General features: G+C 47.4%; 1 protein-coding gene across 9 annotated transcripts in view; it reads right to left on the bottom strand.

Annotated features, from left to right (window-relative positions):
• Window positions 1–15,937, bottom strand: part of MYB (MYB proto-oncogene, transcription factor) — a 29,234-nt gene that overhangs the window by 13,017 nt on the left and 280 nt on the right. Inside the window, exons 1-12 of one of the 9 annotated variants that reach the window (XM_074167117.1) lie at window positions 15,865–15,887; window positions 11,815–11,932; window positions 10,145–10,216; window positions 9,358–9,450; window positions 8,713–8,933; window positions 6,920–7,154; window positions 6,000–6,080; window positions 5,495–5,599; window positions 3,879–4,136; window positions 2,290–2,655; window positions 525–667; window positions 33–147 (exon numbers count right to left, since the gene is read on the bottom strand). In XM_074167117.1, coding sequence (XP_074023218.1) covers window positions 33–147; window positions 525–667; window positions 2,290–2,655; window positions 3,879–4,136; window positions 5,495–5,599; window positions 6,000–6,080; window positions 6,920–7,154; window positions 8,713–8,933; window positions 9,358–9,450; window positions 10,145–10,216; window positions 11,815–11,932; window positions 15,865–15,887 — 1,830 coding nt within the window. Of the gene's footprint in view, window positions 1–32; window positions 148–524; window positions 668–2,289; window positions 2,656–3,878; window positions 4,137–5,494; window positions 5,600–5,999; window positions 6,081–6,919; window positions 7,155–8,712; window positions 8,934–9,357; window positions 9,451–10,144; window positions 10,217–11,814; window positions 11,933–15,864; window positions 15,922–15,937 lie in introns of those variants that run through there. The other 8 variants (XM_074167131.1, XM_074167124.1, XM_074167165.1 and 5 more) reach the window with 8 other exon arrangements.

Here is a 15,937-nt window from a genome sequence, read left to right as displayed (position 1 = left end):
CAAAGCAACTTTTATCATTGTTTCCTTCTTACCAGCATCTTCAAAGGGCCATATTTGATTTCCTGAGCTGCAAGTGTGTTTTTGAATGGAGTGGGTGTTCTTGGAGAGCTCTCTAATATCGACCTCTTGATTGCTGGAGTTCTGAAACTTTAAAAAGAGGGGAAAAAACTTTAAAGGAACACGCTTCAAAATATTACCTCTTTACAGAAATACATGCACACAGGCAGTGGCTTGCTGTAAGACACGGACAAACATTTTGCTGCAATCCTAGAATCCATTTTGCTTTTCTGGCAGAACACCTATTTAACTGTGATAAGGAGGAATGGCTTTATTTAAAAAGCTGGCGAGGCTGTATGGCTGATCGTTCTGTACTAACGAACATTACGAAGTGGAAGTTTTACTCCAAACTAAGAAAATCCTGAAGGTGTCTGTTAGCAAACAGCTCTGCAGGAAGCATGCAGTGACCCAGCACTTTGGTTACGAACCCTGGGGAATTCGAAAAGACAACGTGATCACAGACTTACACGTGGTTTTCCTTCTGAGCTTTGAAAGCCTGGTCCCTGTGGAACGGCGTGGTGACAGCCATCTTATGGCCACACACCGGCGTGGAAGTTAGCGAGGGGTTGTCCAGGTTCAGGTTTTCGTGGCTGGATGAGGTGTTTAAGAACTGCAGGTCGGGGAAGGAAAAATCAACAGGAACATCCAGATTACAAGGCTGAGCTCTTAAGTTGACGTTATTGAACAAAAGGAAAAGAAATTATTTCCTTCTAAGTGACTCTCCTGACCCTACGCTGGGGGTAGGTGTATGTGGGGGATGTGACTACACGGCAAAGCAACACCCAACAGTTTGGCTGGAGCACTCAGAAAGCCAAACCCAGCATTCCTAGAGAGGGAAGCTATAAAGCAAATGACGCTCTGCTCCAGTGAGAAACACTCTCCAACCACTTTAAGAGCCAAATCTTAAAAGCCCGATTTGGATTTTCAGCAAATAAATTGTAATTCATACTAAGAGCAGCGTGCCCAAGTAAGAACTGGGTGAAAATGAGTAAGGGATGTTTCAGGACTAAACCCACAGGAAATGGAGCTAAATTCCACGCAGATTTATAGGGGGAACCTAGGTGCTTTTAAGGCAGTAAATAAAGTGTTTATGACAGGAAAATAAATTTCCCATCACCTCTCTCAAAACAAAGTGCTCCGTTTTCACAGCATAAAATGAAAACTGCCACCTGTGATGGGTGCGTGGAGTGTTTTGGAATGGAAACAGCTGACCGAAAAGGAGGTGGTGATATTAGTCTGGAGAAAATTGCTTTTGCATGAGTTCTGCCTAGTAACCTAAAATATTGTTTCCATTCCTAGTGTCTACAAATCTCTGAGCGTAGCGGTATCCTTTATTCTGGCAATGATTCACCGTATTACCTTCTAGACTCAACTTGCATCGGATTAAAATAAATTTTATAAAAAAAGTGGCATTAAGAAAATACAGATTTCACTGGATAAACGATCCACGATTAAAATACCTAACAGGTAATGGGAGATACGGTGGGAGATCATTGCATGCAATCTTTTACTATCCTTCATGAAATAGTGTTTTTCTGACTTCAAGGACTAAAGCCAAACCAAGGCAAAACCAAGACAAACAGACAAACAAAAAAAACCCAACAAAAACCAAAACCAAAACACTTTTAAATAGTGCTACAGCTGTGAAACAAAGCAACCAACGTCAGGAATTTGGAAGTGCACACCAGGCCACTTCAACAGGCCGTTTTCCTCCTCATTCCTATCCCGCTCCACCCCAACATGGCCCGGGCGGAGGATGGACGAGCCGTGATTTGAATTTGCTGGTTGTTGTCAGTTTGTCTCACAACCTGAATGCTATTTAAATGCAGTTTGGGGTTTTCTAGGTCAATGAATCATACTGTAAGTGGACAGAGATGGAAAGTATTACAAATGATCAGAAATGTTAAACTCTAGTAGTTGAAGGAGTTAACAGCAAGAGCAAAGCAAGCAATTGTATTCCCCTGCAAAAATGATCCGAATCAAAAAAAAATAAACAAAAACCAAACCAACCAAGCCCCACAGATGAATTTAAAAGAAGAGAATCAACAGTTAGCTGGCTGATGATCTAAACTCAGCGGTGAAGACTAAGAGCAGTGAGAAGATTCAAACACGGAGTGAAATCAACAAGCGCAACGGCAATTAGTCATTTGTTCCAAAGGATTAGTTTCTAAATTGTTAAGGCTGGGGTGACTTTTGAGAATTAGTAACATCTGTGCAGAAGTCTTGATCTACCTGCGAGGGAGAGAAGGGCAGGCTTTTGACAGGGGAGCGCTTAGGAGGAGTTGAGCTGCTGGCGTCACCTAGGCCCAAGGTGCTACCGTGGCCACTGGCTAAGGGGCTGGAGTGCCCTCTCCTTTGGCGAAGAAGGACCCATGGAGCCGCGCTGCCCTGTGAGGCAGACAAGGACTTTGGTGAGCCAGGAGGGCCCTGACTCGACATGGTTTTGCTCAAGTTTGTGGTGGGGTGTCCTTGAGGTCTACAAGCACTGGCCCCTCTTTGCTGAAGCTGCACCACTTTGCCTGAGGGAGCTTTGCTAGCCGGAGTGTCTGTGTCTTCAAAGAATTCAAAAGTGCTGAGATCACCCCATGATGAAGGATCCTGAAACAACGTGGGAGGCACGGAGCTATAAGACAGTGTATAGTGCCACCTCATGAAAATACAGCGCTAGGATACGCCCGTAACCAACAACAACAACGATGAAGCCTTTCCCAGTTCAATTCAGCTTGACCCTTTTTATTTGAGTAGTAACACTGTGAAGGCTTACTTGTGTTTTCAATATATACCTTGATCACATCGAACTGTCTAACATCCTAGTACGTTGCTGGCAACTGAGTCCCTAAAGAAACAATGACTCAAATGATGTCCTTACTATAGAATCATAGAAAGGTTTGGGTTGGAAGGGACCTTAAAGATCACCAAGTTCCAACCCCCTGCCATGGGCAGGGACACCTCCCTCTAGACCAGGTTGCTCAAAGCCCCATCCAGCCTGGCCTTGAACCCCTCCAGGGATGGAGCATCCTATCTCTACTTGCCCAGGGTATTCTGCTTGGTATGAAGACAGTGCCTTTTGCTACCCAAAAAATGTGTGCTTTGGGCTTTCAGCCAAAACTCCTCCCAACCTGCACGCCTGCTCCGGACGTGCTGAAAGGGATGTGATGCTTCATGAAGCAGACACCTCTGCTGCTGAAGGAAGGGGCCACCAACAAATGTATTTCAGCGTGCCACTGCTGTTACTGCTAATCCCGGAGACCACAATGAGAAGAGGCCCATGTCGGTGCCAGTCAGCTACCTGGCATTTAAAATTCGTCTTCCCAGTTCTTCACGGACACCAGGGCAAGCTCCTTAAGCTCTGAGAAGCAGCTATTGAAGCTACACGAAAAACTTTTAGAAAAAGATGCAGATACATGAGCAGCCAGACATAAACCTACGGCATGTGCCACTTCAAATATAAATATCATTTCATTGTTTAAAATCTCTCGCGATGTCTCTCCGATTTTATTTTAAGGAGACTTAATAACGGTCGAGAGACCGTTTCAATCTCCTACTGTGCAGTTTGCTAAAAATCACACTCCCATACCAAGACGTAGCAGGAAAGGGAGACACCAACAAAAAGCATATGCATCCAACACTCGAGGGCTTCATTTACGAGCAGCCGCGTTTTGTTAGGTCAGAAGCTAAGCTTCGGATCTTGCAGCAATTAGAAGTTACTCGGGGGGAAAAAAAAAAAAAAAAAAAAGAAATACATTTAGGACTGTCCCAGTTCCTCGCCCCTTACTCCTTGACCACGCACGAATCCACCTGAGGTGGCAAAGTCTACTTACGGAGTCTATTAACTGGAGTGTTTCTGCAAATTCTAAGAGATTCTTAACATTATCCAGGATGTTGCTCTGGTGAACAATCATGCACCGGGCAGGGGATGCACTTTCCTCGGGTAAGCAACCGTGATCCACCGGTGGGGATGGAGTACAGTGGTGGTGTTCCCCCAAACAGGAAACAGGGGCACTGTCACCACTGGTCCTGGTACCGTCAGCCACCGTGGTGCTGTGCCAGCCGGGGTAGTTTGATGTGTGGTTCTGTGTCTAAAGGAAGAAGAAGAAAAAAAAAAAAAAAAAAAAAGAAAAGGAGGGGGGGGAGAAGGCAGAAGGAACTTAGCAATGCAATTGCACAAGGTGTCAGATGCCACTGGAGGAAAGATAAAAGTAGTTGCATCATCATCTAAAAGCTTATGCCTATGAAACAATTGTCAAGATGTTTCCTTTCATCAGTGCAAGATCTGGTTTTAAGTAATATCGGCGTTGTATTTGTTATCCCAAAGTTACCTCATAATTTACTTCCAGGATTACGAGCACATATCATTACTAACACATAATCAATTCATACTGGGTTGCTCCAAAAGCTCAAAACAGTGTCTGCAAGTCGTTTTCTGTGAGAAGCGAGAAACGGCAGGATTTCCCTACTGAGCGCTCAGCACTGTAGGAGGCTGAAGGGTTTAAGAGTTAGAGTTGCTTTTGTTTGCTTATCTCCTTCTCTTCTTCTATCCCTGTCTAATGCTACAGCTTACACCAATGCAATGAAGAGGCTGTCAAATCAACGTGGTTAGGAAAGCAGAAGAACAAATTAACAGAAGTTTCTTTCCAGTGTGATCATGCAACAGGAGAAATTGCAAAACATGAACTAAAGTTAAAAAGTGGCCAAACTAACGTATCATGCATGCAGTTGTTTTACTATTAATTTATATATTACCCAAAAAAAAAAATAAAAAAAATAAAAAAAATCTGCTGGCTATCACCTATCTTCAAAAACGATTTGGGGACTCTTGGCCTTGGTGATGGTGTTAAGTAATTACATAGAGGTTTTCACACATTAACATCCAATGGCTTATCCAACCAAGCGTGAGACTTCAGTAATAGCCAGCATTTGTTCCACACATGCAGTTATGAAGAATCTAACATTATTAGGAGAAGTAAAACAAACTGTCAAACATGCACCAAGTCTGAAGCTTACAAAGGGTATAAAACACAGCTGAAGGAAAGAATGCAACAGAGGAGAAAAATCTAACGCACAGGCACTACATTTTCATCACATGAACCATTGCACACTTCCGGAAATGCAGATCCCATTGATTTAAGATCTGTGGGATTTCTCATTTTTGTACAATCATCACGGTTCCAATATCACGTCACTTTACAGAGCCCAGCCCTGCTCCCGCTTTGCAAAGTAAAACACCTGCAAATTATTTGCCTTTTGTTTTGGTTTTTTTTTTCCAATAAAAGAATTTACAAACACAGACTATACATGTGCTATGTTTCATCCTTTTCAAACGGAAATATAGAGCCTTGATTAGTATGGAAGGCAGAGGGGGAGTAAAAAAGTTAAAAAGACAAGCACTGGGGTAAGGCTGCTATCCCTCCATCCAAGCACACAGTGACAATCTTACTGGTAATGCCTGCTGCCCTTTCAGTTCATTCTCAGTCGACATTAGTAGCAACTCTAATTCCTTTATTCGTTTTTCTTTCTCAGGGTCTTCATCATTATAGTGTCTCTGAAATTAAGAGTTAAGGGAAAAGAGAAGATAAAGGTCTGATAGGATGTAGCAACTGAAATGCTTATGGCTTGCCGTCCTGTGGTTATAACAGCCAAATTAGACTCAAAGATGAAACAAACGTCAATTGTGTTTTCCACTACCAAAGTCCCTGCTGAATTTCAGTACAGACATTTGAAACGGAGAAAGTGAAAACTATCACACCAGATGTCAGCTACCGTCTTTTAAATCCACTCCAGAAGCAGCCCTCATTAGCCACGTTAGGACTCCCCCACCTTCCCCGTTTTCTCTCTTCGCGCTTATTACATTAAAACGTTGCCTTAACGGACACAACGTCGGCATTTTGCCTTGGCATATGTTTTAACAAATCCACCCCTGAGATGACGCGCAAGTTATCTACCTGAATGGCTGCCGCAGCTGGCTGAGGAACATTGACAATATTTACATGCAGTGCTACTGGATATGGGATCTGCCCAGGGACCTAGGCCAAAAAGCAAAAGACACCACGAGTTATTATTTCTATCACATTGCCCGCCTGCGTGGTGAATCTGTGTCAAGCACACTTTGGTTTCAGGTACTTAATATTTATACTCTATGGAGATGACATAGCGAAAAAAACCACCCAACAATATTGACAAGAAAAGTTAAGTGTTTTTTTAGGAATATGACAGCATTACAGAGGAAGAAAGAAAATTTATATATGAAATATCTACCCTTCCTGAATGAGAAAAGATGAATAATTTATAGATGCATTTGTAAGTTTTTTCCTAAATTGATATGAAAGTGCAAAAGATGCAATTTATTATCGTGTAAAACTCCACAATGCAACTGTCTGAAGCAGCAGCCTGTTTCATTATTAATCATTAATTGAAGAGGAATCAGATTAAAAACAATACTTGTTTACTTGGTCCGGACAGGCAACCCACAAACAGAATATTACTGGAGGGAACGTGGGAGATTTTGACAGAGAACACAGAATTAACCCGGTTCAACTGCTTTTCAACAACTGTAATATCCACCACTAGACGAAACAGAACCGGGAACGTGGTCACTGCCCACAAGATGTTAAAAATGCTGAACCCGATTCCACCACCTGGATGCCGGCGATTAGTTTGAAAAGCATGAATTTCCATCACCGACTGAAGCCAAAGTCAAAGTCAAGGCGGTCCTCGCCTGGCATCAAACACACACGACTCCACTAAGACTGGGAGACAACCCTTTGCGCTTCCTGAAATCAGCCATGGCCAAATCAACCCAAAAAAAAAAAACAAACCCCCAACCCAAAAAAAACCCCAAACCCCAACGTTTTCAGGAGCTTACGTTTTGTGGCTCGGAGATGTGGTAGTAGGGGTAGTCACCGCTCAGCGGGGGCTGGCCGGCTACTGGCAGCTGTGCAGAAGGTGGGTTGTGAGAAAAGGTCATCAAGTGGTTGCTCTTCTGAAAGCCGGGGGCTGCCGAGGAGTGACAGGCTTTGGAGGACTCCTGCAGGTAGCCCTCCTGCTCGACCTTGCGGCGCATGGTGGAATTCCAGTGGTTCTTGATAGCATTATCGGTTCTGTAACGCAAACACGTAAGTTTGTAGGAGTTTTAAAAACGAGCTTTTCCAATTCAGGCTGAGACTAATGGGCAGGAAACTGCTGTTGGCTTTTCTGTTTCAAGCCTCGAGCTGTTCCCTCACCTTCCTCCTGCCCCCAAACGCTTTACAAACGCTGCTCTCAGCTTCTCAGGAAAGATGCTCGGTATAACAGGCAGGTGGGGAAAAAAAGGGCTACGGTTGTTTGTGTACTTTTTGAAGCGATCTCTAAGCCTTAGGTCCTCAAACTGTGAGAAATTAGCAACTTCAGCTTCGCTTCTTTCCCATGAGGTGAGGTGCCAAGGAAAGGCTAACGGCCCTTTGAGGCTTCCCTAAAGGACCGCCCACATCATCTTCCTACGGCTTAATATTGCACTGGAAGTTTATTGTACCTCATTGCTGGAAAGAAAGACCTGTGGAGAACAGCCGTGAGAAGACTAACGTCCAAGCAACTCTCCAACTGGCCACCCAGACAATGACACCATCGTGCCGTACACACAAATTCAGTAAACAAAGCTGTCGGGGTTTTTCTTCGCTGCAGTAAAAATTGAGAATCAAATTCTCACACTCACAAGCCAGAAAAAGCAAATTTCTCAAGTCTGCGAGATTTTAAGGGTACGCTCAGGAACAGCTCCTCTGTTTGAAGAACATCACCAACACATGGTATGGTTGAAAGCGGTATCTGTGATGCGTGGAAGCTACAAAAAATCACTTTCTAAGGAGTAATTCCTTTCTTGTTTTCCTCTAGAAGGTGAAAGCAGCCTAGGGAATGCCCGCTTAAAGGGCCATCAAGATCTTAGGCATTATATTTAGATCTTGAAGATGTTTCCCCAAATAGCAGGAATAAAAATGGGAAGGGAAACCTCTCCCTCGCTTACATTATTTGCTTGACTCCACTTCATGGTGAGTCACTTTCACTACAGAGTAAGACATCCAGTCTCTGAAATGGGATGCAAGTTCTGCATAAGCCTTCGATGAGACAAGTATTTCCAGGACCAGAGTTTGAGGAATTCGGTTTCTCCTGCTTTATACGTGGATTTTTAACAGGTCAAAATCATCTGGGTGTTTCAGGAGCAATTACAAACGTCGAAGCAGCCTTCGCTTAAATCATTTTGAATAAACAGACTGTATTTCGTGTTAAAGGCATACCCTTAGCTGAACGTAAATTAAATCCCCCTTGCAGAGCCTGATCCTTCACTATTAAATCAATTTGAATTTTGACAGTTATTGCAAGCACAAATAACTTTGCACAGACATTTAGGAAACTGTTATGGTCTTGCTCTACTTACTGGGGTTTTATACCTATGGCAAACATCAAAAGCATGTAAAAATAGCGCACTGTTCCATCTACTGACCAAACAGAACAGTTCCCCGCTGAGAAAAACGCACATCTAATGTCACTGGCTTTCCAGGTTTTGATTCCAGATTTTTTTGATTTATAATGTGCAGCCTGAGGCGACCGAAACAAACTGCTCAGACCTGCAGCTTTTTTCCTTTTTTTTTTTTTCCCTATTTAAGAGCTAAAGGTATATGTCATTACCGTCCAGGCAGCAACTTGGCAATTTCTGCCCATCTGTTTCCCAGCCTCTTGTGTGCCTGGTAAATAATTCTATCTTCCTCTTCTGTCCAGGAGGTTTTCTTCACTTCTGGATTCAAATGGTTGTGCCACCTCTCCCTGCACTGCTTTCCAATCCTTCCCTTCAAATGCTTAGCAATGACAGACCAGCGCTTTGGACCGTATTTCTGCACGAGTTCTATTACCTTCAAAGAAGGACATAAAAACTGCCTGTATTTAACGATGCATGACGAATCAATGAAATTTTTCTGCGGTGGAACAACATTTTCAACGACATTTCTCAAAATCGCCACGGTAAAATTAACACACAATCAAGGTTCCCCGCTTCCCACTTATACTTTTACCCAAAAGGAAAAATCTAGTAATAATTAAGACATTTCTAGGCTGCATTTCTACATGACAGTGCTGCAAAGGAACATTAATTAATTTGCGTAGAAAACTAGAACAAATACTAAGCATCGAAACCATAGGATCAGTCTGCTTCTGGTCATATTAGAGAGATATTTGGTGGTCTCTCTGGGTGAGACCACCGAAGTCTCAGGGAGTTTTGCCCCGACATACAAAATCCGGTAATAAGGCATTAATTAGAATGAAAGGAAAACTGATTACCCTTTGATCCTCCTCTTTGGTCCACGGACCTTTGATAAGTTCTGGGTTTAGTACCTTCTGCCATCGGTGCTGGCACTGAACATCTGTCCGATTCTAGTGAAACGTAAAACATGCAAAAGAGATCGTTCTTTAGCCAAGATGAAGGTGGAGTGACAACGCTCTTATCTAGGCACGCTTCTTCCCGACGCATTCCAGCTACCACTAGTAAAATATATGGAGTGACACATAAAGGTCCCTTCCAACTCTAACCATTCTATGATTCTATGATATATAATCATATACGGAATGTCTGAGAAGGTGGTGCTCGACTACCACTTTGCTCCCTGAACTAGACAATGATGATCCCATCACCAAAACCACCCAAAGTGACTCTTCACCCTCTGGCACAGTCGCTGTCGTGCTTTCACACGCCGTATTTCTGCAACAGCCCAAGTCTTCACAAAACTATTATCTTCTAAACCGCACTTACAGTTCATCAAAGCTGTTTTTCCTCTCTGCTGAGACATTTTGTTTCAATGTCGCATTGACCATCTACCGTGCAACACCCCTCCAACCCCCGTTTTTGATTGCTTGAATTTTCCCAACCCTTTCTGAGAAATGAAAGGAAAAGGAAGGTTAAGGGCTTCCACAACATCCTAACTAAATTTCTGAGGTCTCCATCTGGGGAGGTTTTATATCTCCTGCAAAAACGTTAATTACAAAGCAACCACTCCCCTTTCCCTTACTGGGAAACCTCTGATAAAAGAGTTGTCACTAGAACTGGAAACAGAAACCCATATCCACTCACAGGGAGGAAATTGGCAATGACTTTCCAGTCTTCTGTGCCATTCTGCTCCACGAGCTTCTTCAGTTTCTCATCCTGAATCATTAAAAATAAAACAGAAAGAATTAATATCGTAATCTCTTATAACGCAAATGAAATAACATTCAAGAAAAATTGCCTCCTTTTAGCTTTCTGTGCATCTATTTATGCATCCTGAGTGTAAGGGGAGGTGGTCTGTAGTCTTCTCATCTTTTTAAGTGCCCAAATCAGGAGATTTTTCTACTGCTGTGGATTTTGCTAGGTTCTTTACTGTGCTGCAGGAAAGACACTGACTTTTTCTGCGCTGTTCTTTAACTTGCATTATATATTCCCATTTTACTGCCAGAAGCAATGTAACTGTTATTCTTGCACTGGATTTACAGGAGGGCACGGACGTTTAGATGCCAGGCACCAGAATAACAATGAAATTCGGGAACACTCAGGCAGCCAGCTGCCTGGGGACCTCTGAAAATCACAGCCTTAAGCTTTAGATGTCTTGCAAGTAATGGGAGTTCCAATAATCTGCTCATTGCCTATCCATGTACAATGAACACACAATAAAGCTAACGGCTCCTGATCGCTGGGAGGGAGTCTTGGGTACTCCCAACAGCAAGAAATTCGGCCCAGTATTTTTAAGGATAAGGCCAGAAATATAGACTCTGAAGGCAAAAAGAACCAATCGGGTGTACAGGGAAAGATGAAGGGAGTGTAAGACAAGCAAGAACTGCTCCAAGAGGTAAGAGGAGGGGAGCAACCTCCCAAGCGCCTCCCAGTACGCTCCCAGTTCATGTGACAGGAAGGGCACCACGGCCATCCCGTGCCACAAACACATCCACCTCCCTAAGAGCAGATGATGATTTTTAAAAAAAGAAAATAAAAAATGCTTGCATGAGGTGACCTGCCACTGTTTATATATCAATATACATTGTTAGAGAGGAGAAAGTCAAAACACAGCTTAAGAATTGCATTAATGTATTTCACAATAAACTCAAACCAGTTACATGGCCACAGGATGTCCACCTGGCAAAGGAGTCCGATTCCACAATTTACCCGGAAAGTCAGCACAAGGGTACCGTGACTAAAAGGCATTTTGACCTTCCGAACCAAAATACATCTTGAATGCTCAATTTTTGGTACTGCTGGCTCGCCTTCTTCCGGCTTTTGATTTATTTCCACTCAGAACCGTAACGCTGCAATTAAAGTGCAAAATTTCAAGCGGCACAAAAGGCTGGCAGCAGTTTCGGCCACAGTTGTCTGCTGCTGTGGGACACCGACCACACGTCAGTTCTCGCATAGCAACCCTTCTCAAACAAAAAGAGTAACGATCAAGCATTGCTGCAGGTGACTCTTAATCTGTTTTTCCAGCAGGGATGACAGGGAGAGTCACACACCTGTAACGTAGACCTCGGTGGACATTTAAAAAAAAAAAAAAAAAAAACCAAAAAGGGGCGCTTATACATTTTATTTGAAAGAGAAGAACGATCCTCAAAGTTAAACACAACTCTGAGCGTAGCTAAGGGGTCGAAAACTTTGTCCTCATTCATATACGTGGGACTGTCGCTGAATTCTGTCTGCAGGTAAGCAACTCGGAGAAGAACGTGGTCCGTGCTCCCTCCGTCTTTCTACACCCAGGAGACGGATGAACTTGGATTTACCTCTTCGCGGGTCCACCTGGTTTTCCCTAAGTGACGTTTTCCAGTCTTCGGAAGCAGACCATCGTAATCGTGATCATACATCTCAACATCTTCTTCGTCCTCATCGCTACTATATATACTGCGGAAGGAAACACAGTGAGACACAGAGTGGAACGTGAGGACTCGAGCTCCTGAATTACAAAGCACAAAAAAAAAAAAGAAAAAAAAGAAAAAAACCCACTACAATCCCTACAAAGGTTACACAGATAAAAGTTTTAAAACTTGCACAACGAGATTTTGTTCTGCATTCTGTTGTTCTAGTATTCTGAACTGGTTCTGCTGTTTTTGGTATCCACAGATACAAGCAAAGGGCTGGCAACCTTCGTGTTACTGTGCATGTTTAGACCTGCTCTTACTGTTAGATCAGTGGTGAATTACACATCTGGCAAGCTTTCAACCAATGAAGGCTTCAAATTAAAATACAATGTTTGGGACAATAAAGAGAACCAGAGGCTGTGTCCATTACACAAGTGCACCTTCAAAATCTTTAACTCGTGCCGCTCATTCTGAAAAAATATTAGCATTTTTGTATGTTTAACAGAGCGGATAGTTACATCGTTACCAAATAAAACAGACTATGTATAAATACAAGAAGTTAACCAATAGTAACCTTGCTTGAGAATATGGCTGTGGACCCTCTATGTGAAGGCAAAAGTTGCCATAATTAAGTAAAGCCAGTAAGTGGTAGCATTAACATGCAATAAGCTCTAATAAAAAATGGGCCTGTCATTTATGGGTCTGGACAGACAAGAGCTGAGGACAAGTGTACTTAATACCCTGCAACCGAAGAATGATCGAGCCTTTTTATACTCTCCATTTCCCTAACTTAAGACTTTATTACCTCTACTCCATTTCCAAATACCTCATGCTGTTTTTGAAATACTCTGCTACTCACCTAATTCATGACTAAGGGATTTCCCCAGAGGCTATCTATGGGTAAAAAGGACTCTACTGCTCTTCTCACAAGCAGCACTTGCTCTACCCAGTTAACTAAAACTAAAAGAGAGTGTTTTTCAACCGGTGGGGCAGTTACTTATTTTCAACTTTTAAGGTACGGGCAGCAGTTTTGACACTTCAGCTAAGAGACGATAACCACAAGTGGCTAGAAAGGAGACCATGTCATGCTGCGAGCCTTAAAAACCCGTGATATATCTGATGGCACGGTATGCTGTGGTATGTTAAGCTATGACTAAGACATTAAAATAAAGTTATTTTGTAATAAAATCATCGGGCATTGTTTATCCCGTTAACCTGTTCTCAGGAGATCGCTTTTTAAATTAAGCTGCAGTGAAATACAGAGAGTGAGCTGCAAACACCTCCAGAAGGCAAGCTGTTCAGTGGATATTCTTTTACAGTTCACGGGGCTAATCACACCTTCCACCTTCAACCCTGTTTTCTGGCCCGTGGCATGTGCCACGAAAACTACTCTACACGGAGGAAGTCTTTTTTTTTTTTTCCACAGCCTGCCCTGATGTGGGTGGCCTTGCCCCAGCCTCTGCCGGGTGGCCCCTGACTCACCCGCCCAGCCCCTCGCTGCCACCCTCCTCCGCTCGCCCCCACGGTGCCCCAAGTCCCCCAGCCCCACCGTTCACTCCCCATTTCCCATCCCACGCAACCATTTGGGGGGGGGGGAACAACCCTAACTAGGGGAACTAGGAAACTAGGGGAACCCTAACTGGAGGTTCCCAAGGCGAGCGCGCACCCCTGGGATCGCAGCTGGAGCCTCAGCAAAGCCCGTAGGCTCCGGCTGCCACCAAGGGGGCTCCTTCCCCCGTCGCTCAAAGCAGATTCGCTTTTCTAAGCGACACGGAGGGGCAGCTGCGCCACTGCCCATACGCCCGAGGAAGTTTTGTGGCTCCGTTTCCCGGTATCACACTGAAAACGAAGTTTCGCAGCGAGTAAAAGCCCCGGGTAACGCACCCACGGGCGACGCTGCCTGCCCGGCGACGTCTTTCGGGCGCCGCAACGGGCGGCAGAACGAACACCCAGGGGCGAAGAGGTTAAAAGCCGTTTTTAAGTGCGGTGCCAGTAACGTAACCCCGGTTTATTTCAATAACCGGGGCCTCGCTTGGCACCGCAGGACTGGGCAAACCCCGCTGTTATTACCTGCCTCCTCCAGCAGGAGCCAAGGGCCCCGGGATTTGGGGACGCTGGGAAGCTCTTTTGGCCACCAACCGGGCCCTCAGCGCCTCTCTAAGGCTTTTTTAAATTCTGTCGCACCTCCGGCCGCGGTCCCGCAGTCTACCCCCCCCCCCCACCCCCCGCCCCCTTTCCCCGAAGGGGCGCCCGGGACCGAGGGTCGGAGCCCCCCTGTCCCCCCCCCCCCCGCCGCTCCAGCGCTTCCCCCGGCAGCAGCGCTGCGCTTTTCGCCCGGGCAACCGCCTTGTGCAACGATAGACGGGGAAAAGGGGGGGGGGGGGGGGGGGGGGGGGGGCGGGGGGTGTGTGGAAAAAAAAAAGGAGAGAGAGAGGAAAAAAAAAAAAAAAAAATAAGAGGGGGTGGAAAGGAAATGACTCGCTGCTGCTCCCGTGATTGAAGGAATTCGGGCACCGGAGCCCGTTCCCGCGGTAGAGCCCGCGCCCGCTCCCGCCGGGGCGGCCCCCGCTCCCCGCCGCTCCCCGCGGGGCAGGCGGACACCGCGCCGCCGTGGCGGGGCTGCCGGTCGGGCCCCGGGCGGCTGCGGGCTCTCCGCCGTGTCCCTGCGGGAGGCGCCAGCGAGGCTGGGGGGGGGACGGGGGGGGGGGGAACGGGCGGCTGTCCCTTCTCTGTCGGGGGAGACGGACGGGGGTGATTCATCGCCAGCCCCAGCGACAACCCGGCTCTGACGCCGAAAAGTACAGCCCGGCGCTCGCCCCGCCGCCTCCTCCCGGAACGGCAAAGCCCCTCTGCCTTAAAAAGAGCCCCCACCACCCCCGCACCCCCGCCTCTTCCACCCCCGCCCCGGTGTCCCCGTCGCCGTCCCCAATCCCGCCGGACGGACGGGCAGGGAAAGGCAGGGCTGCGACTTTCTCCTCTTGTCACAGCGCAGCCAAAGGGGAGGGGAAGCGGGGAGGATGCCGGGCTGCAAAGAGAAAGAAGAGAGAGAAAAAAAAAAAAAAAAAAAAAGCCTCCACGTGTCCGACCCGCCGTCCCCGGCTAATTAGACAACAACCCCGCTCTCCGCGCCCGCCCGGCAGCGGCGGCAGGGACACGGCCACGCGGTGCCGCCACCCCGTCCCGTCCCGTCCATCCCGCCGCCCCACGACCCCGGCCCGGCGCGGCGGGGATCGCCCTCTCCCGGGAGCGCGGCCGGGGGGACGGGTGACAGCTCCGTCCCGGCGCCCCGTCGGAGCCGCAGCCCCCCCCCCCTCCGCCGCTGCCCCCGCTCCGGCATGTGCCCAGCGGCGTGTGCGGGAAAAAGCCAAGCCCCGCAGGGCGTAACTATCCCCCGCGGGGAAAGAGCCCGGGCAAACGGGCTGCCGGTGCCAAGAAGAAATAAAATATATTAAAGAAAAAAACAAAAAAAAGAAGACGACGAGGAGAGCGAGGAGCCCGGCCCCCGCCGCCCACCTGCCGTCCCACCCCGCCGGGAATGAATGAATGAATGAGACGGGACGCGCTACCTGCCGCCGCCGAGCCAGCGCGACATTGTCCTGCCCTCCAGCCGCGGGGCTCGCAGCCCCGCCGGGCTCCGCGCCGGTCCCCGCGGGCAGCGAGCCCCGGCCCCCCGCCGCGGGCGTCCGGCAGGCGTGCGGCGCCGGGCCCGGGCGCCCCGTCAAGCGGCGGCTCTGCGGGTCGTCCCGCTGGGCTGCCGTTCCCCCCGGAGCCTCCGAGAGGAAGGAAGGGACCGCTTCGCTCTGCCCTTGGGGTCCGGTAGCCCAGGTGCGCGGAGGTCGGGGGGCTGCCCGCCCCGTCCACCGGGGGCAAGCCCGCCGCCGCCTTCCCTCTCCCGCGCCCCGTCTGACAGGCGCGGAGCGGAGCGGGGCTGGCCGCGCCCCCCCCCCCCCCATTGCCCGCAGACAAGCGGGTTACCTGTGCCGGGGTCTCCGGGCCATCCTCGCACCGGCCGCTGGGGGAGGAGGACGGGGGGGGGGGGAGCCCGCGC

This window comes from Numenius arquata, chromosome 2 (assembly GCF_964106895.1).
Source record: "Numenius arquata chromosome 2, bNumArq3.hap1.1, whole genome shotgun sequence".
Taxonomy (NCBI): domain Eukaryota; kingdom Metazoa; phylum Chordata; class Aves; order Charadriiformes; family Scolopacidae; genus Numenius; species Numenius arquata.
This window is presented reverse-complemented; position numbering and strand designations above follow the sequence as displayed.